At 43.9% G+C, this 24,498-nt stretch overlaps 1 protein-coding gene across 1 annotated transcript in view; it reads left to right on the top strand.

The window, feature by feature from the left end:
* The first annotated feature begins 266 nt into the window (after positions 1–266).
* Positions 267–24,498, top strand: part of tmem108 (transmembrane protein 108) — a 31,640-nt gene continuing 7,408 nt past the window's right edge. Inside the window, exons 1-3 of the mRNA XM_080417148.1 lie at positions 267–345; positions 20,117–21,511; positions 22,945–23,096. Coding sequence (XP_080273274.1) covers positions 306–345; positions 20,117–21,511; positions 22,945–23,096 — 1,587 coding nt within the window. The 5' untranslated portion in view covers positions 267–305. The remainder of the gene's footprint in view (positions 346–20,116; positions 21,512–22,944; positions 23,097–24,498) is intronic.

Raw genomic sequence — 24,498 nt, 5'->3', positions numbered from 1 at the left:
AAAGATTGGATCGGGGCAAAACAAAGCGTGCAGCTAGCTGGTATACATGACGTGTCTTGTTTTCCAGTGTGTAAGATAGCTTTCTTTTTGTTTTCTTATCATTTGGTTTAGTCCCGTTTGTTTTCCGTCTGGTGGTTGTGCTTGTGTTTTTGCAGAGTCCCAGAACTAACTCTCTCTCTCTCTCTCTCTCTCTCTCTCTCTCTCTGCTCTCTCTCTCTCGCTCTCTCTCTCTCTCTCTCTCTCTCTCTCTCTCTCTCCTAGAGAACCATGAGCACTGTGGAGGAGGAGCCGGACCATATGATACCATGAAGACAAGCCTGCAGGCCCTGCGCTGTCAGCTGCTGAGTGAGTATCCTGGTACAGCAGGAGGGGGATCAGCAACAGTAGCTGTAGCTTCCATCCAAAAAGTATTCACTATGTGAACTACTGTAGAAAAACTGCACTCAGTAGACATACCTCCACCAACACTATGCAGTTGTTGAGGTGTGTCATCTTCACTTGTGACCTTGCCCTCGATTGTGACCTTTTCTTCTGACCTTTTCCGCCTACTGAACATTTCAACCAAGTTTCACAAAAATCCACCCATCTGATCTAGATTTTGACATTGACCTTTGACCTGGCCTTCTCCCCCGCGTCATCAGCGCCCATACCCTAGGTGGGGTTGGCGAAAGGGCCTTTCTGAGTGGAGTTTGCATGTTCTCCCTGTGTCTCCTAGGGTAGTTCATACCCTCACAAAAACATGTAGTAATCCTGGTCGCTATACCGCTTCCCCCAGTTCCATTCCCATCTCCCACTGGCTTAGTGTTGAGTGTCTTTGACCAAATAGGTCATAACTAGGGTTGGGATCCGGAACCAGAGGAACCGGATCCAACATTTTGTTTTGGCTCTTAAACTGTAGGTCGTGCAATACATGTTTCCCCTGGATTTCTTGGATCATGACGCCACTTCCCATCTAAAGTAGCTGATATGCAAGTTCGCAACGTGGCGTGAAGCGACGCGTTTCCAGCTGTAACGAGCTGTAACAGAAAAGTAACAGTTTTGGACATATGAGGTTTCCGCCCGACAGAGACGATATCATTTGTGACCCACATATCAAAATAAACATCAGATGTTTACCCCTGGACCTTCACACCCCCTTCCCTGTTATAGCAACCATTATTCCATTATGATTTAGTCACTCTGGACATTGCTTTACATTCTAAGGGCATTAGCGAGGCCAGCAGAGCAGAGTGGCACTTCTCTGAGCCCCTTGGCAGCACTCCACCTGTGAATGTCAGCTGAATATGGAACACGGTGTGGGTCACGCTCCAGACTCCCCACCAGGCGCTTCACTAAACAGGCAGCTGATAACTGTATCTCGTATGCGATGCCTTGAGGGAACTGAAAACACACCACGGGGCTCCAGACTAACATTCTACACTGGTGGCAGTGCTGCTGTCTTTATGTTTTTGTGGCAGAGGTTGGGGCAACTGTTAGACAAATGTGTATTCTAAGGTAGCTCTCCACCAGACGGCTATGGTGTCGAAAGAGGCTCTTAAGGTACTGACGTCAGCGGGGATAAAGGTCCTTACACACCGGGGCGATTTTTTTCATGCGAATAATACATTTTTTTTTAAAACCTTATAAAGTCAATGCAAGCTTCCACACCAGTTTCGCAGAGCGAAAAAAGCGTCTTTTAATTATTCGGAACGAGTCTGAATTTTGCGTATATTCGCATATTCGCCGGTGTGTAACCGCCTTTAGTGTTGGAAAGCGTCTGTTGCCGAAAATCTGCTGTTGAATGGGCGGTGGGTACACTGTCGCGTCTGGTCGCAAGTTGTAGGGAAGTCTTTTGGGGTTTCCTCCTTTATGAAGTAGGGAACTTATCCACCTTTAGCGGTGTTTCCGTAAGTAGGCAAAAATTGAGATTGAGACCATAGGGGAGGCACAGGATTGTTAAGAGTGACGCCATTACGTAATTTCCTATTTTAAGCCTTATACGCAGTCCTCTTGCCTTTGTCCGATAATTAATTGTATTTACTAGTTCTCAGATTACAACTGACTAGTTTAAAGAGAGCTCTGTTCTGAACCACTTCTCATGGGAGTTCTCCAAGAGTCTTCTATTCAGGCTTTGATCTTTCCATCCAGGGCTTTGTGAGGTTCTGCAGACTGTGACCACCGGCAACCCGTCCAGTCTAGACCTTAACAGGTTGTGGCAGGATTCAGTCCCAGCACAGCAGAGATTTCATTTTTTATGTTGCCTGATGTCCTCAGGCCATGAGCTTCATCAGGTTACCTTGTTCCCAGTGTGTGAAGCGTGAACTAACTGATTGGTCCAGCTGAGATATCTGCCCCTGTTGCGGAGGCACACAGACATTTCATTTCTCTCTTTCTCTCTCTCTCTCTCTCTCTCTTTCTCTCTCTCTCTCTCTCTCTCTGTGGGACGCTTGCAGGAGACAGATGTGACCCTAACATGCTCAAGAAAAAAACATGTTGCATGTAGATCTAGGAAAAAGAACTAAGATGGATGAGACGTCATCGTCGTAGCTGTCAGAATAGGAAGTTTCACTCCTTTACTTCCCCTTTCCTCTAGCTCTGGTCCATAGTGTTAGAAGAGTTCTCCATAACGCTATGATTCTTCAGAGCTGTTGCCCTCACACCCGCGGTAGCGCAGGCAGCGTATCCTCTCGTCTTTAGTAAAAAAAATAATACACTTTCGCTACTCACCAAAACAAAGATGGTTTTAAGATGTTGAAAGTCTACTTTCCTTAGTGGGAACACTCAGAGCCAGAGTTTTTTGGCCAGAAAAGACATTATTTCACCGAAAGGAAAAAATATTTTTGTTACTCCACTCCTACAGATTTTTCCTTCCGGTGAAATATTTTATTTTCTGGCCAAAAAGTGTATTTTAGACAGTGTTCCCAGTAGGGAAAGTAGGCTTTCAACTCCATACAACCGTCTTTGTTTTGGTGAGTAGCGAAGGTGTATATTTTGTTTTTACTAAAGACGACACCCCACGCTGCACAGCGTGGGGTGTGAGGGCAACTGCTCGAAAGTCCCATAGCCAGAACTCTAACGCTATGGAGCAGAACTACCTTTCCTCTATTGTCACCGTGCAGTTTTTGTCTTCGCCTAGTCATCTGCATCCTCTATCTTCCCAATCGACTGTGTGTACTGTATGTGATATTCTTGTGCGTTCCCCTTTCCCAATACACCTGTAACCGTAGGGTGGACTCGCCATTTGTTTTGAGTAAATTGGGTTTCAACCTTGCAGTATACTGTCATCCTCTATGCAATTCCATAAGGCAATTGCCTCAAAGTACCTCCATTCCTTTCCAGAAGTGCAAATTACATTGTGAAGTGCAGCTTGTAAAAAGCTTATCTGAGAGACCATTTAGACGGCACCGGAAATGATTGCACGCCTCGAGAAAGCTCCCTAATCTGAGAACACGGCCCAGGAGCTCACTGCAATATGATTATGTTGTCACAATAGATTGTTCTGCTTGCAGGGCCAACCTAATGCCATGTTGAAATGTGTGAATGAGTTGTGTAAATAGGTTGGAACTCAGTCTGTGTCTTTGAAGTTTATGGTATTATTATTTAAGCGCTGCGTCTGTGGTGGCGTGTTCTCCCCCCCCCCCCCTGCTGCTCCCAGACAACTTCCTGTTTAATGTTTGCCGCTTCCTGTCAGAACCGGCCCCTGCGTGGCTGGCTGTGAGGCTGTTTGTCACAAGTCCCAGATGAAGTCACTGAATCATTGTCCCGCTATACAAACGCTTTTAGATGTTTTTAAGAGCTTCAGTTTTCTTTCGTCCGTTTTTCTCTTTCACTTTTGGTCTCAACCTTTGTAACTCTCGCTCCATCATCGCCCTCCTCTGCCTTTCTCTGTCTGACTCTTAAGACTCTCTCTCTCTCTCTCTCTCTCTCTCTCTCTCTCTCTCTCTCTCTCTCTCTCTCTCTCTCTCCTCTTCTCTCTCTCTCTCTCTCTCTCTCTCTAGTGTACCAGTGCAGATAAACAAGTCCCGCGTTCAAAGCCGACCGTAACGTGACAAACAGTTGCCGCGCTCAAACAGGAAGCCATTATCCCACTGTTCCGATTGCCTCCCGCTCTTATCTTCGCACTCACATCTGCAGCTCTCCCTCCTCCGCTCCCCCCCCCCCGCCTCCCCTTCTCCTCTCCACCCTTTCCATCCAGCCCCCCCACCCCCTACCACCTCCACCCCAACAGCCCCCTCCTCCTAGACTCTGTCCCGGTGGTACGACCTGGAAATCTCTGTAAGGGCTGTCACGATTATGACCATCAGTTGTCGCTCAAATAATTGCGTTTAATGACCATTGGAATATCATGAATAAAAAAAATACATTTCTGTTCAGCGCATTGGTCTCCTATTAACTTCAATTAGTCAAATATTGGATTATTGGCTCAGGAATGAGACAAAAACAAAAGATAACTATGAATTCAAAGCTTTATGGGATCTGTTTATTATTATCATTATTTTCTCCACAGCGCAATCTCAGATGGGGGGGGGGGCAGACAAATCCCCCCCCCCCCCCTCCAGGGACAAAACCCTGATGCATGCAGTACAGGTGCTTTTAAAAATGTCCATAAAACATACCTCTTAAAAAAAAACATACCCCTATTAGTTCTGGCTATTTTCTTCCTCAAAAGGGGACTCAATTATTATAATTATTATTATTATCTGTCCCTTTCTTTCTAAACTGCCCCTGAGTGCTTTGCAATTTTCAAAGTCATCAGGAAAACCGTATCTATACAGTAAAGATGCTTTTAAAAAACATAACCTCTATTATATTTGTCTCCTTTCTTTTCCTGCTCTTTCTAAACTGCCCCTGATGGCTTTTCAAGTACAGGCTGTCAGAAATGTCAACAGATGCAGTATATATAGCTTGTATATCTGCTATTTTTGAGTAGCCAAGGTGTAAAATAATGCTTTTTTAGCTCAAATCAAAAAGTGACACTGATGCGTTCCAGGTCTCAATGGGTTAAAAGAATCGTGAAAAAATTGCATCGTGAACCTAGTATCGTGATTTTAATCATATCGTGAGTTGAGTGAATTGTTACATGTATATATGTCACAGGGAGATTGGAGAACCAGGGAAATTGAAGACAGAGCGCTCGTTTTTAGGCACGGGGCTTCGGGGCGAGGCGGGGCTTTGATGCGACGCGGACCTGTCTTTTGTTGTTCCCCCCCACGTAGCAACCAGGAAGCTACGCTAGGGGAACGCTGAACACGCGTTCACACGCACACGTGATAATAGTTATTGTCCTTGACTGAGGCACGCCGACTCAGCAGAGCTTGAGGCCGAGGAGGCGTGCCCTCGCGCCTCCAGGCGCGAGTGCCCGCGCTGACCGGCCGATGCTCTGCTAGTCGAATCAGCGCCGTCCGCGTTGTGAACCGATAGGGACAGAATAGTTATTTTCATGGATCACTGTGTGTGTGTGTGTGTGTGTGTGTGTGTGTGTGTGTGTGTGTGTGTGTGTGTGTGTGTGTGTGTGTGTCTGTGTCTGTGTCTGTGTGTGTGTGTGTGTGTGTGTGTGTGTGTGTGTGTGTGTGTGTGTGTGTCAAGGAGAAACTAAAACAAAAGCCAGAACACAATAAAAGTGTCTTAACAGTCCTGCTTTCAATAAACCAAATTGAAAGCATGAGCGCGTGTGCGTGTGCGTGTGCGTGCGCGTGCGCGTGTGTGTGTGTGGTCGCGGCCATATATGTTTGTGCACTTTAGTTGGGAAGCCTGGCTCGTGGCTCCCTCTAGTGTTGTTTCTAAATTGAAAGCATGAGCGCGTGCGCGTGTGCGTGCGCGCGTGTGTGTGTGTGTGTGTGTGTGTGTGTGTGTGTGGTCGCGGCCATATATGTTTGTGCACTTTAGTTGGGAAGCCTGGCTCGTGGCTCCCTCTAGTGTTGTTTCTAAATTGAAAGCATGAGCTCGTGCATGTGTGCGTGCGCGTGTGTGTGTGGTCGCGGCCATATATGTTTGTGCACTTTAGTTGGGAAGCCTGGCTTGTGGCTCCCTCTGGTGTTGTTTCTACAGAATTGCTGGTTGGGTGGTAAAAACGAGCGCGCCTTCTCCAATTTCCCTGGTTCTCCAATCTCCCTGTAACATATATATACACACACACATACATATACATAGACAGACAGATAGTCAGCCAGCCAGCCAGCCAGTCAGTCAGTCAGTCAGTCAGTCAGTCAGTCAGTCAGTCAGTCAGTCAGTCAGCCAGCCAGCCAGTCAGTCAGTCATTTTCTTAATATGGGGTGTTGTGGGCCTGAAGCTGATGGATTTGATCCGTTGACAGTAAAGTCAAAGCTTTGGCTTGGTCAGATTTGGACGTTAACCTTTAACAAAACATGCCGTTTACATAAAATATATATATTTAAAATGCCAGGCAAGCATGATCCTGAATATGCATGGGGCAGACTCTCCTGTGTTTGGCTGGTATAGTGTGATAAAGGCCCATCAGTATTCTGAAGGGTGCCGTATAGAGTTGTACCCGGTGACCTGCAGGGAGGAGAGCCAGAATACTGTGTGTGCAGCAGTTGGTGATTAGCATGAACATGCTCAAATGTCATCTGTGTGGGAGTGCTGGCTGAACAACTCCTTCTCAGGACTAGTTTAACCCTTTCAATCCGGGAACGCATCTGCGTCATTTTAGATTTGAGCTATAACCATTATTTTATAGTTTGGCTATTAAAAAATAGCAGATCTGCTTTTTTTGGAAAATATATATATATATTTTTGCAAATCTTTGAATATATATATTCTTTCTAGCGATTATCTTTAACTCAAATCTTTGCTTCTGGGGGTCCCTGGAACAAAGTATATTTTCCGATGGGGGGGGGGCGGCCAAATACATATCATTTTCTTGGTCCTTGACATGAAAAAGGTTTTGAGCACCACTGATGTAGAAACATATACGTTTTTCCAGAAAACTGTTAGGATTTAGAAGACATTTGTAGAATCCCCAGAAGCAAAGATTTGAGTCACAAATGTTCGCTTTAAAAAACATATATTCAAAGGTTTGCACACATTTTCACGATTTTTCAAAAATAGCAGATATACAAGCTCATAGCGTGGCACTCGGTGCTATGAGCTTGTATATCTAAAAATGTGCTTGTATAAATCAAAAAATTACACAGATCGTTCCCAGTCTTAATGGGTTAATGGTGGGTTCTGGTCTCCCCAAGGGTTTCCAAACTGTATTCGCCATACCTCTTTATCAAGACATGAATGAATGAATAAATGAATAGTTTATTTCGGTGCTTTAACATAACATGAATAGATGCTACAGTTTACTTTACAAATACAGAGTCGGCACCGAAAACGTGCCGACTCTGAAGCCGAGGCTTATTTTGCCCTCCTATATACCCTATTGGTAACTTTGTTTCAAAACAAACAAAAAAAACACAGTTTCAGAACTGAAAACAATAATTACGTCAACAAATTTCAGCATGAAACAAACGTCAACTAATCTTTTGCATGAAACAAACAAAGAATGAAGAAATACGCAATCATACATAGACATAAAGTAACTTAATGACATGTTGTTTACATTCACATTACATTACATTACATTTACATTTATATTTGAGCCATTTAGCTGAGTGGCCACATATAAGAAGTGAGCTGGTAGAGTTTTAGCTTTTGGGCTTTAGATTAGTCTTCCTGGCATCTTTTGTAAAAAAATAAACAACAACTAACAGGCAGAACTGATTACAAAGGGCGCTCGGGTGGCGCAGTGGTAAAGTATCTGCCCACCATCGCAGAGACTGGTGGGGGTTCGAATCCACAGCCGTGACAACACACAGAAATGTGTGTGGGGAGGAATTAGCCTTAATTACTTAAATTGCGGAGAAAAAGCGTTAAAAAGCAACAACAAAAAAGAGAAATGATTACAATAACCTGCCACACATTCTCTGCGGGCAGGGCAATTATCAAATGATTTAAATTATGCAAAGTTCTATTCTTAAATCATTCTTAAATCTATTCTTACTTTTTTTGAGTGGTGCTAGCCACTCCATCAACTGACGAAGTGTGTTTGTCCATATGTCTGTATGAGCACGGCAACAACAGCTGATTGCGACACAAAGATGCAACCAGTTACAGGTGCACCATTGCTCCGCCCCCTCTGTGTTCCTTTTGGCTTGGCTTTAAACAGCCATAACTCCAGTTCCCAGCATGCTAAACTTCCCAAACGTATTAGGTGCTCTTAGATGGCCAATAGGGACAGGCTGTAATTGCTTAAGCCCCCTCTGTGTTTCTATTAGCTGGGCTTTAAACAGCCATAACTCCACTGTCCAGCATGCTAAACTTCCCAAACTCGCTAGGTGCTCTTAGACGGCCAATGGGGACAGGCTGTAATTGCTTAAGCCCCGACCCCTCTATGTTCCTATTGGCTAGGCTTTAAACAGCCATAACTCCAGTTCCCAGCATGCTAAACTTCCCAAACTTGATAGGTGCTCTGAAATGAATGGACTGGGATTTAACATTGTTCCTCTAGTTCATATAGCGTAATGAAATGAACTCATCAAAGGCACCACTCACTTCACACTGGGTGTGATTTTCGAATCTCCATATTACTGCATATATGAAGCTATAATTTAGTGACAAGTAGACGTTCTATGACGTGTTATTCTAGAAACGTGTACCATTGTGCCTATAACCTTAGCTCAGATACTCATGGGACAAGTACGTACATATGGCTTCCCATACATGCGTCATACTCTCCCCCTTGTCTTTAACCTATCGTACAGCCTGAGCAGGAAGAGGACACTGCCGCTAAGAGTCCACAACTACAGCCCTGAACAACAGTCACACCAGTTCAGCTCCACAAGCGTAGATGATGGATGATCTTGCAGCTCTATTTCTGGCTCTTTTGACTCGAGTATAGCAGAGCCAACTGTCCACTTCCCACTGTTTGTTGACACAGCACAACCTGGCGGACTGCAACGCCTGCTTCACAGGCATATTCTCCACGGACTTTCCAATCCCTGGTTCGTTTTCCCCATTGCGCTCTACACTACAGTATGTGAGGTGACCCCTAGGTAATAGATGAATATTGTCGCTGTAGGGCAGAAACCTCTTATCTCCATATTCTTATCTTTATTATGTTTTTTCGTAAAATAAAGGGATAGATCACCCAAAAACTTTTTTTTCCTATTCAGTCACCATGGAGACTTGAATTCATAGATATGTTTTTGTTTTAGTTGCATTCCTAAGCCAATAATTTGATGACCAGCGGACCGGTAGGTAGCGGTTCCGGTAGGAGACACAAAGGAGTCTCCTACCGGAAACGCTGCCGGTCATCAAATTATTGGCCTAGGAATGTGGCAAAAAAATATATCCATGAATTCAAGTCTTCATGGGGTGACTAATCGATTGAAAAAAAGCCATACGCTTTCAACTACACGACCCTATCGGTTGGGAGGTGTGTTGATACATTATAACTCTGGGAGAGAATTTAACAATTATTGAACAATACGGAAGTTACGGGTACTTCTTAGGAACATAACATCCGTAGCCATGAGGTCAGCACTTTATATTTGAAATCTGAACGTTTATGTAGCTGTACGGTCCAAAAAGGGAGAAAGTGCAAACACTATATGTTGAAGTTCATCCATGACTGTCATATAATATATGACAGTCATGTTTCAGGGCTACTACTTTGGATGCTTTTGAATTTGAAAATATGTCGAATTTTGGACATACTGTATGAGGTTTCCACCCGACAGAGACGAATATCCTTTATCCCCTCATTGCCCTCCACATAGAGTACCCCCCCCCCCACCCTCTCTCTCTCTGGGATTGATCGTACCGCCAAAGACAAGAGGATAACCATTGATATCCTGCACACTAAGTGGATTCGGGGATGATTGATTAGGCCGGTGGATTCATGATGCAGTGTTGCCTCCACAATATTATTCCTCTCTCCGGAATGGAGTCTTGCAGCTTAACGTATTATAGAGGCACCGCAATAATGGTTTGTTTGTTTGCACGAGAGGTGTTTGTTTCATCAGCAGGATTACACCTTCCCATGTTCCAAGCAGCGTTGCCATGTCTGCTTATTATAAGCGGCTGTGGGCTTCTTTTTTCTGTAAAGTGGCTTGTAAATACTGGTAGTTGCGGGTTGCGTTTTTTTGGGGGGCTTGTTTCTATAGTGTCGTCGATTATTTGGGCTTGTTTCCTAATGTCGTTTAAACCAGTGGTTCTCAGAAATGTTCATGTCAAGGACCCCCAAATGAATATGTATTCGTCCTCCGACCCCCCCCCCCCCCCCACAACCGCTATAAATATTTTGTGCCAGGGACCCCCCCCCATACCAGATTTGTGTTGTTACAATGTTTCAAAAAATATTCAAAACGTTTTTTTTTCCCCCAAAGATTTTCTTTTGAAAATAGAAGATCTACGACACGTTGTGAGCTTGTAGATCTGCTATTTTCAAAAGATTCTTGGGAAAAAAAGTGAACAACTTGAAATAGTTTTGAAACATTTTAACAACTCAAATCTGGTATGGGGGTCCCTGGCACAAAATATCTTCAGATGGGGATACACAGACAATTACATATTGATTTAGGGGGTCCTTCACATGAAAATGTTTGAGAAGATTTTTTTTAAACAACATTAGGAAGCAAGGCCCGAATAAGTAACTACACAACTAAGCCCCAAAAAACCTGCAACCCGCAACTACCAATAATTTACAAGCAACTTTACAGAAAAACAAGCCCAAAGTCGCTTATATTAAGCGGACATGGCAACACTGCCTCTGGTCCCTTGACTCTGACTGTAGGGTAATGATAAGTGATTGGGGAGTTGCTGTGAGAGGAGACCATGTGCCAGATGAGTAGATCAGTCTTCAACATGATTTATTAATGTTGCCAAGATGCCGTCAATGGGAGGACTTAAACATGAATGTCACACAGGCTTCTTATGCATTCAGAACGTCCCTAATTTTACAGGGTTGATCATATAAATTGCCCCCTCCTTCCAATATATCTTTGACTTAGTCACATAAATCAGCACATCATTTCATAGTAATTTCACTCCTTTTTTCCCATGCCATCACCGTGCTAGCTAACTATCGATTATTAACTTTTTGATTCATCGTTTAATTGATTAAGCACACAAAAATAGTGAAAATAGGCAATATCTCAAAGATTTTTTAACATCTTTGAGACTTTTCACCTACAGTATATAGTGACATGCCCAAAGGATCGATTATTAATCAATTATTTTTATGATCGATTAAATTGATCAGTTTGATTAACTGTTGCACCTAGCTAGTGATGGGGAGGCGAGAGGTTGGGCTGAGTCATAAGAATGCTAACAAAAAACGGTCCCATCTGGACAAAGACGACGAGGCGAAGGTCCGCTTCTCCCTACACGCACACTACGCAGGCTGCGTGGGGCCCCGCCCCACGCACGGACCCAATCCGCCCAGAACTGCGAAAAAAACGAACCCAATCCGCCCAGAACCGCACACGGAGGACACATGCACGCGCGCTGCGCGCACGTGCATGTGTCCTGTATCATGCTTAGGGCCCCTGTGGAGTCTAAAGCGGCACTGGAAGGTACTACTTCAATTCAGTGTCACACACACATGTCACAGGGACACATCTGAAATGCAGTCACATCATTTGTGTCCTTCGTACAGTATGTGTCCTTTGTACAGTATGTGTCCTTTGTATGTCTCCTTTGTGAATGAAGGACAAGAAAATCTGTCCATGTGTTTGTTCCTGAGCCTTCATGTTCATTTAGAATTGGTCAGGAATGAAAAATGGATTGTGTGTACGCGTGCACAAATGCATTGGATCAAAAGTACATGTCTTCACACACACACACACACACACACACACACACACACACACACACACACACACACACACACACACACACACACACACACACACACACACACACACACACACACACACACACACACACACACACACTACACAACTCTTTTTACTGCAAGCTTTTAAAGCCAAAACACGCACACCTCTCCTCACCTTGATTCTACTTCATTCATGTTTCTTCACCTAGCTGACCTTCTCTATCGCTCCTCTTTTCCTTCTCATTTTCTCAGCCTCACCCAGTGCCTCAACTCACTCAATAATGGATGCTCATAAAGCGCTGTTCTCTTCTCCGCCCCTTTCAGTCATTTCTCTTCATTACACTGTCGGGACACAAACCTTGTAACTCCATATTTATACTTTTTATTAGGGATGTGTCCCATATTATCGGCCTCCCAATATTATCGGTCGATATTAACATAAAAATGCTATATCGGGACATATCGGTATGTTTTTTTTTTTTTTATAAGTTCCAGGAGTTCTTACTGTGTGTGTGATATGAAATGTGAGCATACCATAATCACAGTAATTCTTAATCATATTCCATCATATTCAACTCCAGTCACTTTCAAATTCGAGCACTGCAGAGGGCAGGTGTGTGTGTCTGTGTCCAGCTGACGCTCGTTGACGCTCGTTAATGTTATACGCATCAAAGCAATTATGCCTCTGCACTGTCAAAAAGGCCATCTAATCTAAGATTAGTGGAACTCATTCAAATGAACACCAGTGAGCCCCGGGACTGAATTTATTGAAAACCTAACAACACCACTGTATTATATTAGGTTTATTAGATATTATATTTATATTATAGCAATTTTATTTTATTAGATATGTGATGTTGTTACAATTACAATTAGTTGACTTTTGGTAAAAAAAAGCCCACGTATATCGGTTTCGGTTGATATCGGTAACGGAAATTAGGAGTTGGACAATATCGGTATATTGGATATCGGTAAAAAAGTTAATATCTAACATCCCTACTTTTTATGTTTGCTTTTTGTAAACTACTTTGTCATACTACAGTGTCACACAAAAAGTAGCAACAATAGCCGATCTATTGAAGTGAGAGTGTAAGCACTGTCTGTAGATCTGCTATTTTAGCACTTTTTGCCGTTTTGAAAGTGGAAGTACAAGTGGTTAAAGGCAGGTACACACTGCAGGACCTTAAAGTGCTCGGGGGGTCATCTGATCGTTAAGCATTACACACTGCAGGAGTTTATTTCTTGAAATCGGCTGTCATATGTCGTTGTGGTTTTCACACTATAGATTGATCCCCGACCAGGGATTACACACTGTAGGATAGTTCACTAGGATGCTATCTCCAGAGTCAGACCCAATACATACATTTGTGTTTATTCCAATTCATTTTAATCGACGTATCCCGTGATATGCCTCTCCCCCCCTCTCTCTCTCTCTCTCTCTCTCGCACGGCAAGTGCGCTGATTCCGCTGTGACAGAGTTGCCATGTCCGCTTATTATAAGCGACTTTGGGATTGTTTTTCTGTAAAGTTGCTTGAAAGTGTAGTTGCTTTTTTGGCCTTGTTTCCTAATGTTGTTTGAACCAGTTGTTCTCAAACATTTTCATGGCAAGGACCCCCAAATTAATATTTGTCCGCAGAGGCGCAGACCTCCCCCTTCTGAAAATATGTTGTGCCATAGACCCCCATACAAGATCTGTGTGGATTTGGAAAATACTCCACAACCCTCCCCCAAATGTCTTCTTTAAAAATAGCCTATCTACAACGTGAGCTTGTAGATCGTCTATTTTCAAGTATCCAATATATTTGTATATAGGCTTAAAGTGCTCATAGTCGCTTTTATTGGGCTTGTTTTCACAAACTTGGTTGCTTATTTCTCTCGCAAAATCTGGCAACACTCACAGACTACGACACACACACACACACACACACACACACACACACACACACACACACACACACACACACACACACACACACACACACACCGCTCGCTCTCTGTGTCTTTATCTCTATCTCTTTCTCTCTATCTCTGTGCAATAGTCTCAAATAAACAGCCCCCCTTTGAGCACGCTTGCTCACTCTCATTCTGTTTTATAATAATGTTAACTTAATACAGGACTGGACGGTAACTATGTGGGGGATCTGTTTGTTGTGGTCAGTTCCACCGACCTTCCATAGCCACGGTGGCTGTAATGTGCTCTCATTGGCTGTAGCGTGCATCTCCTCGCAAGGTGGTCGCAGCCCCGTTCATATTGTATGATATTGTCTGCTGTCCTGTCCCAGACAGAGCTGAATATCTAACATGGTAGTTATCTGAAAACGGTCGGAGGCCGATCTGTGTCAGATCGGGAGGTTTTGTCGGCGAGCGCCAAAAAATGTCGGCGACAGCAATATCGGACCAAATCTACCTGCCCTAAGTGTGTCTGACTGTGGGAATATGTTCCAGGGGCCAGGCCACAAGAAAGCTCAGCTGGGGCCGGACTTGGCCCACGATCCGCCAGTTGAATATCACTGGTATATACGTACTGTAGTATTAAAGGACGACTTCACCCATTTTCAACGTATCTTCATATAATTGGTCCTCACCAATGCTCATTATAATATGGTACAATTTTTGTCTATTCACTCTGTGTCTCAGAGGAGGGCTGTGGACAGTTCAGAAACCCGCCTACCAGTGACATCATCGATGGGGAATCCAAGCTAATAGGAACTGCAGGCTTTCTATTTCTGGAAAGTTGCCATGCTATAATGGAAGCCATTGTTCTCACCTTAATAACAATAAAAAAAATAATAATTGAAATCTTGTTTTGTTTTTTTAAACCTGCCTAACGATGATGTCACTGGTACTCTAGGCGGGTTTTTGAAGGCTCTCCAGCCCTCCTATGAGACACAGACCGAGTAGAACAAGATTGTAACATTTTATCCTGAGCATTAGTGAGGACCAATTATATGAAGATATGTTGACAATGGGTGAAGTCGTCCTTTAAGATTCTAAAGGAGCCCCATATGCATCACATATAGGCCTATAGGCACATAAGGAGTCCATTGAACAAGATCAAACGATTCCATATTTTCCATCAGACAGATTCCATGCTAGTCTCAGATCATACTGACTCATCAGCTGTGTGTGTGTGTGTGTGTGTGTGTGTGTGTGTGTGTGTGTGTGTGTGTGTGTGTGTGTGTGTGTGTGTGTGTGTGTGTGTGTGTGTGTGTGTGTGTGTGTGTGTGTGTGTTTGTGTTAATATGTGTAAGTGTGTCTGGGGTGTATGCATGCTTACATATCTGTGTGAATGTGCGCGAGCGTGCGTGTGTGTGTGTGTGTGTGTGTGTGTGTGTGTGTGTGTGTGTGTGTGTGTGTGTGTGTGTGTGTGTGTGTGTGTGTGTGTGTTTTGAAGAGCTTTTCATTTCTCAAGGGTTGTGAGCACAGGATCCAGGTGAGAAGGTGGAGAATCGATACATGGACATGGATCCAGATAAATTGCTTTTTTTTTGGCAAGATTCATTTCTGGACATTCAAAAATAGACTTAGTCTCTAAGAGCACCTTTCTAAATTGACTACCAGCTAAAACAAGACTTTTTCCTGGTCTTGGGCCTAATTATTACATACTTTATGCAAATTGTGCAAATGAGGAAAGGTTGCATGACTTCACCATGATAATAGATGAATTTCTGCACATCACAAACATGGGCTTTGACTCTTAAGTCACCTTTCTAAGTTAACTGGACGCAAAATGTTAGCTATTTCCAGGTAATTTGCTCATTAAGCGATAGATTTGCTGATTATGCTTATTACTCAAATTGCCCAATATGCAACTTTTAGGAATCAAGCTTAAACTCATCTGCTAAGCCTATATATGACATTTTAATCATAAAGGTTTACAGGAAACAACATTTCTGTTTTAACATGGGTTTGACAGCCCAAAATGTGTACAGCCTCTGACAACTCTCAGAGGTCAATTGAGAAATGCTTCCACGTCTGAAAACAGACTTCATGACATATAGAAACACTGTAGGAAGTTTCATGCTTCTTTCATAAAAAGCACAATACCTTCCATATATGAGCTTATCTTCTCATTAGAACCCTGAACGCTCACCATATACTGCCCCCAAAACCAAAACCAACATGAGATGAATAGCACCTTTGAATAGCATTGTACCTATATTGCACTTTGAATGCATTAGCACTTTCTTTCTTGTTTTTCTTTATTTTACTGCTGCTCTCTCTCCTAGATGTTTTTAATGTTATAACAATGTCATAACATAACTATCATAATAGTAATAATCACCATTTCTGTAGAGTGACTATTAGGTTTCATTTTTCATTTATTAGAACAAAACTGACATTTTAACAAGCATATATTATTATAATGGAGAAAAATGGGGCAAAAAGTGCCAAAAATGCAATTCTGAGGTCAATGACCACTCAAGGTCACCAGAGGTCAATCTGAAAGTGCTTCCACGTCTGATTGGTTTGCTTAACTGCTGCACTATGAATGTGCGCGTACGTGTAAGTGTGTGCGCGAGCGTGCGCATGCGCATGCGTGTGTGTGTGTGTGTGTGTGTGTGTGTGTGTGTGTGTGTGTGCGTGTGTGCATGCACACTCTGATATTAACTGTAGTTAGTGAAGGGAGTCGGTGCCTCATGTTTTTTTCAGCAGCAGCAAAGTGTCGTGTTGCCAGGTAGAAACAGCAGGGGATTGGATATCAATATGACTGAAGCTACTGTGGAATAGTGGTTCTCAAGGTGGCAGTCCGGGGACCCCCAGGGGTCTTTGAGGAGGTTATAGGGGGTCCCCTACTGACTATACAGATGACTACTGACTATAGAGATATAGAGATGACTTTTATTAACGTGAGAACAATGACTTCCATTATAGCATGCTAACTTTCCAGGAAGAGAAAGCCTGCAGTTTCTATTAGCTTGGATTCCCCATCGATGATGTCACTGGTAGGCGGGTTTCTGAACTGTCCTCCTCTGAGACACAGACCAAGTAGACAAAAATGGTACCATATTATCATGAGCATTAGTGAGGAACAATTATATGAAGATAGATTAAAACCGCAAAGGTTTTTACATTCATGGAATCTTTTTTTATTCTTTGAAAATGTCTATGAAAAATTTTAGAACGTTGAATCTTTTTTTTATTAATATTTGATAATTTTTTGAAAACATAAAAAAGGGATATTTACTCTGGACCCCAAAAAATGGGTCCCCCGACCCACATTGTTTGTGAAACAATGCTTTAGATCATTTCAGGAAGGACTAGTAGTCATAAATCACAGCTGGCTGTGGGTGTTATCTCCTCCATGAGGACTGTTAGTAGAGCTCCATGGATTATGAACGTGACAGGCCTGGTTAATGGAAGACAGGGGCGTCGCCCTCTGTAGTGGGGAGTCTGTGATTGAATATGAGGGAATATGATTAATGACTTCATGTCAGTGCTTTTCCAACTTTCAGTTCCCAGAGGCACTACTACCAAAGGGCAATTGCTATCGTCAAATATTGTGGAAAAAAATAAAATAATTCAATAAAATAATTTAAATATTCAAAATGTCGCCTATGGCCCGGGCGGCTGGCGTAGCCGTCTGGGCACCCAGGCCGGTAATCCAGCCAGACAGCGTGTCCCGGGTTCGAGCTTTGCTGCGTGTCACCCCCCCCATCTCTCTCCCCATTTCCTGTCAGTCTACTGTATACCTATCAATAAAGGCATAAAAAGCCAAAAATATTTCTTTAAAAAAAAAGTAACGCCTACAATGACATGTCCAAAATAGGAGACCAGGTTGAAACTGGTTAAAAAAAAACTCTAGCATATGGAATTTGTTTTGGGAGATGTGTGCGCTCAAAGTACTGATATAGAAAATTAAAACATAATTGTATAGTTGTATAGCCTATATTGTAATAATAATGTGTGTGGTTGTCACAAAATCCCAAGGCAATCTGGACGCTCACCAGTGAGCCTGAACACATTCTTAAGCAGTATTTCAGTCTCGTAGTCAATAATACAAGAAGGGGTCAATAAAGGGGTCAATAATAAAAAAATCCAAATCAGTATATAGTTGCTGCTGAGCTTCTTTCCCTCACGTGTGTGTGTGTGTGTGTGTGTGTGTGTGTGTGTGTGTGTGTGTGTGTGTGTGTGTGTGTGTGTGTGTGTGTGTGTGTGTGTGTGTGTGTGTGTGTGTGTGTGTGTGTGTGTGTGTGTGTGTGTGTGTGTGTCGGAGCTCGTCCTCAATGCGTTGCTACTCCAAGGAACCTGAACTCGCTGACCCTTTCCTCTGCAGCTCCATCGATGGAGATAGGCGCGTGCTCTTCTCTCTCTCCTTGGCTTCCCGAAGGCCACGGTCAGCTTCTTGGTCTGTTGACTTGTTGAGGGAGAAGTTGTTCTCCTACAATCAAAGAAAGCATCATGCTTAAACATGATAAAAAATAACGTTGTTTTTTTTATATTTATGGGGCTTTTCTGCCTTTATTGAAACGGGGAGTGACACGCAGCAAAGGTGCTCGGGAATCAAACTCACGACTCACTGTAAGGCTGCATTAGAGTCTGTGTGGTTTGCTTAAACACAGGGCCATCTGTGCCCTGAATAAAGCAAAGTTAATTTGGTTTTCCACTGTTTATCATGCTCACCTTGTCTCCTGGTACCTTTGCCTCTCCTCGTAGGTGTAACAGATTTTTCACCTCACCCTCATTGTGGTAAATACACAGTGAAGCAGAAAGCCATGGTATAAACTTGGGACTAGAGATGTTTATGACAGCATACTGTACAGTACAGTATGTGTCCCCAAAAATGTACTAATAAACAAAATGAATGATAATGGTGAGCACACTTGATTGCAGTCTTTGATTCCCCCCCTTACCTTTTCTTTCTCTCCCTTCTCTCTCAAGATGGAAATTAGGTTTCCATAGTTACAGAGAGAGCATGATAGTTAACTCTTTGACTGCCAATGACGAGATTTCTCACAACGTGTCGCGCTGCTTGTAGATCTGATATTTTCAGCATGCAACCAAGTGTAAAATCAGCCATTACGACGCCACCAAGGCACCGCCAAAATACATTTTAGTCGACTAAATCAACTGTAGACTCAGTCGACTATAATCTTATGATATTTAGTCGACTAAAACTAGTCAAAAACTAAAACATTTCAGAAGACTAAAATGTGACTAAAACTAAATGGAATTTCTTTAAAAAAAACTATGACTAAAACTAATACAACATTTGCTGTCAAAATCAACACTGCTTTTCAGTGCTCCTGCATAGCAGCATTTGGCGTTGCAGCCTATTTTGAATGACACATCATGCAGTCAAAGGCGGGTTGCCCCCCCAATATGTTTGGCTCACACACACACACAGGTACAGGTACATGCACAGAGGTCACCGGAACACATTTAGCGCATAATGAGGTTAACAGAGCGATCTGGTTTAAACCAGGCAAAGTGACAAACACTGCAGTGCAGTTGATTACAGCCTGATGGGCTGTGTTGGATGCAAGACATGGCTGAGAGGGGCTTCTCACAGTCACCATTGAATGATTGATCGCATACAGTACTTTATTAACAGTTTGAAAAAAGCACAGAAAGTACAGTTTAATACAAATACAATGCTAAAAGTATTGAACCCAAGAAAGCACTATGGCTTGTTTCTATTGGGGTCCCATGTATTTAATTCATAGAAACATTAATGACATACAAATATACAATACTAAAATATCATATAAACGAGTTGTAATCTAAAACAGTTCTTGGGGGGGGGGGCATTTCTGGTGATAGGCTTGAACTTTTTACAGGGGCCACTTACAAATTACAGCCACCTGTAAGTGCTTTAAGTGGTTTTGAATGAGAGTAAGGATTCACACTTTTGTATGACTGTTGGTAGGGCATTCCACGTTTTGGTGGCATAGCAGTAGAATGAACTTAACCCCTTGTTTGAGCCAAATCCGGGTTGAACATGATTTGTGGAGCTCGATCTGGTGTTGTGTTTGTGGACTAGTGGCCATTCCTATGAACTGTCACTTCTTATATGCACACACACACGCGCGCGCGCGCTCGCGCACAGTCGCACACAAACACACACGCGTATGGATGTGTTTAGATCCACATACACAACACACTGACACAAACTGCTTTCTTGGAGTGGCTGACGACTCCTGATGTGGAAAATGCTAGCTGGTCAAGCTGAAGGTGGTGCAGTGTGATGCCTCTCTGATAATCTCTGATAATCTCTCTCTCTCTCTCTCTCTCTCTCTCTCTCTCTCTCTCTCTCTCTCTCTCTCTCTCCTCCATCCCTCCATCTCTAGGTGTTCTAGCATTCCTAGCACTGCCAGCAGGGGTGGTGTTATCAGCACAGGACTCTGTCTCCATGGCAGCCCCCCATAGAAGAAGCCACGCCCTCCCTGTCCATCCCACCTTTGCCCCCCAGCCGGACTGGCATCAGGAAGGCTCCAGCAGCGGCGAGCAGTGGCCCCCCTCCTCCCCCTCCCACGGAGGAGGGGGGGCTCGCCCCATGGATACCATCCTCGCCACAGCAGTGCTCAGCAGCTCCCTCGACAGGCTTCATGGTCACTTCACCGTAGACCCTCCCCACGAAGCCCCCCATCATGACGCAGCTACCGTCGACCCCGACACTGTGAGGCCCCATCCCAGCCCGCGGCTCCAGCAGCCAATAAGCACTAGTGTCGTCAGCCAAAGCAACTCGGCCTCTAGCCCAGATACTGTTGTTGGTACAAACCGGGACAGTGGCAGCAGCAGTCCCAGCAGATTTCCAAGCCCTTCCGTCGTCCCACATAGAGAGGCGGGAGCCCCAAAAACCTCCCTGACTCGTATGTCCCAACCTGCCTTTGAAAGAGGAGACATCCTGGATCCCCAGCTCGCCGCCGGCGCCACTCCGCCGGCACCCGCCCATCATCACTCAGAGCCTCAGAAGTCGACGATGGAGGAACCCACCGACCCCAGTCTGCTTCTGCTGCGGCGTGTCACCACTGAGCTCCAGCCTTCCTCCTCCTCCTCTTCCTCGGCGGGTCACGCCCGAGGACTGGCACTCAGGGAGCGCGACCGAAACAAACCCCCCAGGCAGCATCAAGCCCCGCCCCACACCATCACCCTGAGGGAGGTGCACGGCGAGGGCAACGAGCCCCCCACCGCTGAGCTGGTGACCGAGCCGAAGGCCGAAGGGGGGTCCGTCTCCGTCTCTCCGGCCCAGAGCCCGCCTCCAGGGAACCTGACCTCCCCGTCGGCTCTAGAGCCCATCAGCCCCGTCCCGACCTTGACCCCGACCCCAGCCAACCACACTGTAACTAACGACACCACTGTTGAGGAGGACGAGGACCCTCTCCTCCCCCCGCACGCACCTCCGGGTAACGGCACGGACAACAACGCCCCTCCTCTTGGACCCCGGTCGCCGGGGAACCTTACCGCAGAGGGAGGGCCGCTGCTCTCTAACGGCAGTTCGGCCGTCGATGAGGACCTTACGGCTAATAAGGGGAACAGCTCGTCCTCCTCGGAGGAACCCGCCTCCACGGCCAGCGGTAACTTCCTGAACAGGCTGGTCCCCGCCACCACTCGTGAGCCCTGGGAGCAGAGCAACAGCTCGGGCCCCGCCCTGGAGGACCCGCCAGAGCGCTCCACCATCTGTCTGAAGAAGATGGACATCGTGTGGATCGTGCTGGCCATCAGTGTGCCTGTGTCCTCGTGCTGTAAGTAAAACACTAAAAAGATTACAAGCTGAGTGCTTTTTGCACGCTTAAATCCATCACTTAATATAGTTTCTTGTTTTTATATGACACAATCTAAGATTCCCCTATGGTGATTCCATTGTGAACCAGGTGTAGTGCGAGTGACGTCAGGACTTCGGTACTCTATTCAGTGGTTCTCAACCTGTGGGTCGGGAGTCCCGGGACCCCACATGATTTTAGGGGGGGTCCCCAGATGACAGTGAAGTGACAATTTAAGGACTTCTTAATACCTAAACAAAAAAGTAATAGTAATCAACAAACAATACTATAAAAACTGGCCAAATTGTCAAATAATTTAAGAAACTTTTGAAAATATTTTCACAATATTTATTTATGGAACCGAGTCAAACAAAATGTAATGCCTCAACTCCTACAATTCAAAGTGCTTGTCAGGGTGGGGGGTCCCCAGTTCAAATATGATTATTTTGGGGGGTCACGGCCTGAAAAGGTTGAGAACCACTGCTTTATGTTACGGCTTTTTTACACAAACTCTTCACAAATTCGTTCTCTGCAACATGTCAAGTAACGGGAGTTCCATCACAGTTGTAACATCAAATCAAATTGCTTGGCTCCACATGTCCTGTCACTCTGACCCGTAACACATGCTGTTTGAGCAGTGGGTGTTTCCATTGCCTACTTGAAGACACCGCTAGCCCTACGGCTCCATCCATCCACTAACTCTCTAACCTCTGTCTGCTGGGGGTCCCGGGTCCGTCCCTGTGACATACTCATGGATTAAAGTTCTCAGTCGCCAAGACTGATTTCAGTCATTTGGATTCCATAGCAGCCAGCATGTCTTCTATGGAGGCATGTTGGGTTATTCATTATTTTAAGATGAAAGAGTATTTGAAGTGGTCAAACTAGCACTAAAATTTAATCTGCAATTTCTTCAACGGGTTGTCTGTATGAGAACAGCAGGAACATAGGTTTAGAATGATAATACCCAAACCTCATAATTCTACATATTGTGCTAATTGTTTAGGAAACAAAGAGCTCTAGTGTGTGGGGGACTCCTTTCCCGCTGTTTCACAAATCACAGATTACAACTTGGCCTGACAAAAGGTTTCAGTTGTGAAATTTTGTTTTGCTTTAACCCATGCATACTAGCGTCATATCCAGTGGGTTTTACTGTACATGTACTGCACACTAAACAATACGGAAGATATGGGTAATTCTGAGGGCCCGTACAGAATTGTAACATCCATGGCCATGGGGTAAGCACTTTATATTTGAAATCTGAACGTTTATGTAGATGTACAGGCCAAATATGGAGAAAGTGCAGAAAACAGGTTGAAGTTCATCCATGACAGTCGTGACAGACGACCGTCTTGTGAACCATGGCTACATTAAAGGCTACTTACTTCTACTCCCCTGTGGTCTCTGGGTCTCTATAGCTGTGCTGTTGACGGTGTGCTGCATGAGGAGAAAGAAGAAGTCGTCGAACCAGGAGAACAATCTGAGCTACTGGAACAACGCCATCACCATGGACTACTTCAACAGGCACGCCGTGGAGCTGCCCAGAGAGATACACTCCCTGGAGGCAGAGGTTTGTTTGTTTGTTTGTTTGTTTGTTTAACCACTTAAACCCCATATGGTTGAGCGGAGTCCCTCAGGGCTCCATACTAGGGTATTTTCTGTTTTCTGTTATTTTTGGGGGAAAGCTTTCGCTGAAAATAGCCGATCGACAATCGATCTGCTATTTTCAGTACAGATGCTGGGGGTTAAGTGGTTAATGTATTTTCAATTCATTTTTTTTTTATTTACTTTCATTTTTTACATATTAATAATGAATTTAAGGATTTAATTATGCACACAGATCTCTTCTCACAGTCTGTATCTCGTCTCTCTGTCGGGTGGAAACCTCATATTATGTCCAAAACTGTTACTTTTCACGATTCAAATGAAAAAGTAGCAGATCTACAAGCTTTGAGCTTGTAGATCTGCTACTTTTGATGCTTTTGTGTGACGCCGATCAAGTAGGGCGTTAATTTTACGAAAAAACACAAACAGTTAGACTATGGAGGTAGGAGGTTTCTGCCCGGCAACAACGATATTTCAATTCATAACCAGTATCTAAAATGGAATAACGATACAGATGATATGAATAACAGGGACTTTCAAGGGGCTCATGGAGTCCTAGCTTGGGTACAGTGGTGGAAAATGTACTCATCAGTAAAAGTATCAATACTGCAATGCAGAAATACTCACAGGTATCATATGTATAAAATGTATTAAAATGTTTTGAAAATAGCAGATCTACAAGCTCACAAGCTTGTGAGCTTGTAGATCAGCTATTTTCAAATAGCCAAAGTTTAAATAGGGCTGAAGCGATTAATGTTTTGTAATAACTAATGATAATTCAAATCTACAAAGTAACTAGTAACTAAAGTTGTCAAATAATTGTATTGGAGTAAAAGTACAATATTTGCCTCTGAGATGTAGTGGAGTAGAAGTAAAAGTATTACTTTCTATATAAATAGAAATACTCAAGTAAAGTAAAAGTACCTCACAATTTTACTTAAGTACAGTACTTGAGTAAATGTACTTAGTTACTTTCCACCACTGCTGGGGTAAAATAGCAGTGCAAAGTTTCTTTCTGCCACATCTCCTTCCCTTCTACAGTAATTACCGCAGCGTGTTTTAGGTGGCTTACAGTGCCATCTGCTGTGGAAGGGATAGTACTGCAGTGTTTGGAACAACAGCTTGAACTTGACTTTAATGACAACAAAGCTATTTCAAAAGGAAGTCACATTATTGTGATGCGTCATTGCATTGCTTTGTTCCATTTCATTACAGGGCATAAGCAGTAGCGGCCATTTTGTGGTGCCACAGACAGAAAAAGCCTGGAACCAAGCCATCCAGGCTCTGGGTGAACCATGACCATAAAACACTAGATTCTGTATCAAACAATATTTGAATATTTAATTACATGATATGCTATTATTTAA

This window comes from Gymnoscopelus braueri (genome assembly GCF_963280865.1).
Source record: "Gymnoscopelus braueri genome assembly, chromosome: 21".
NCBI lineage: Eukaryota > Metazoa > Chordata > Actinopteri > Myctophiformes > Myctophidae > Gymnoscopelus > Gymnoscopelus braueri.
This window is presented reverse-complemented; position numbering and strand designations above follow the sequence as displayed.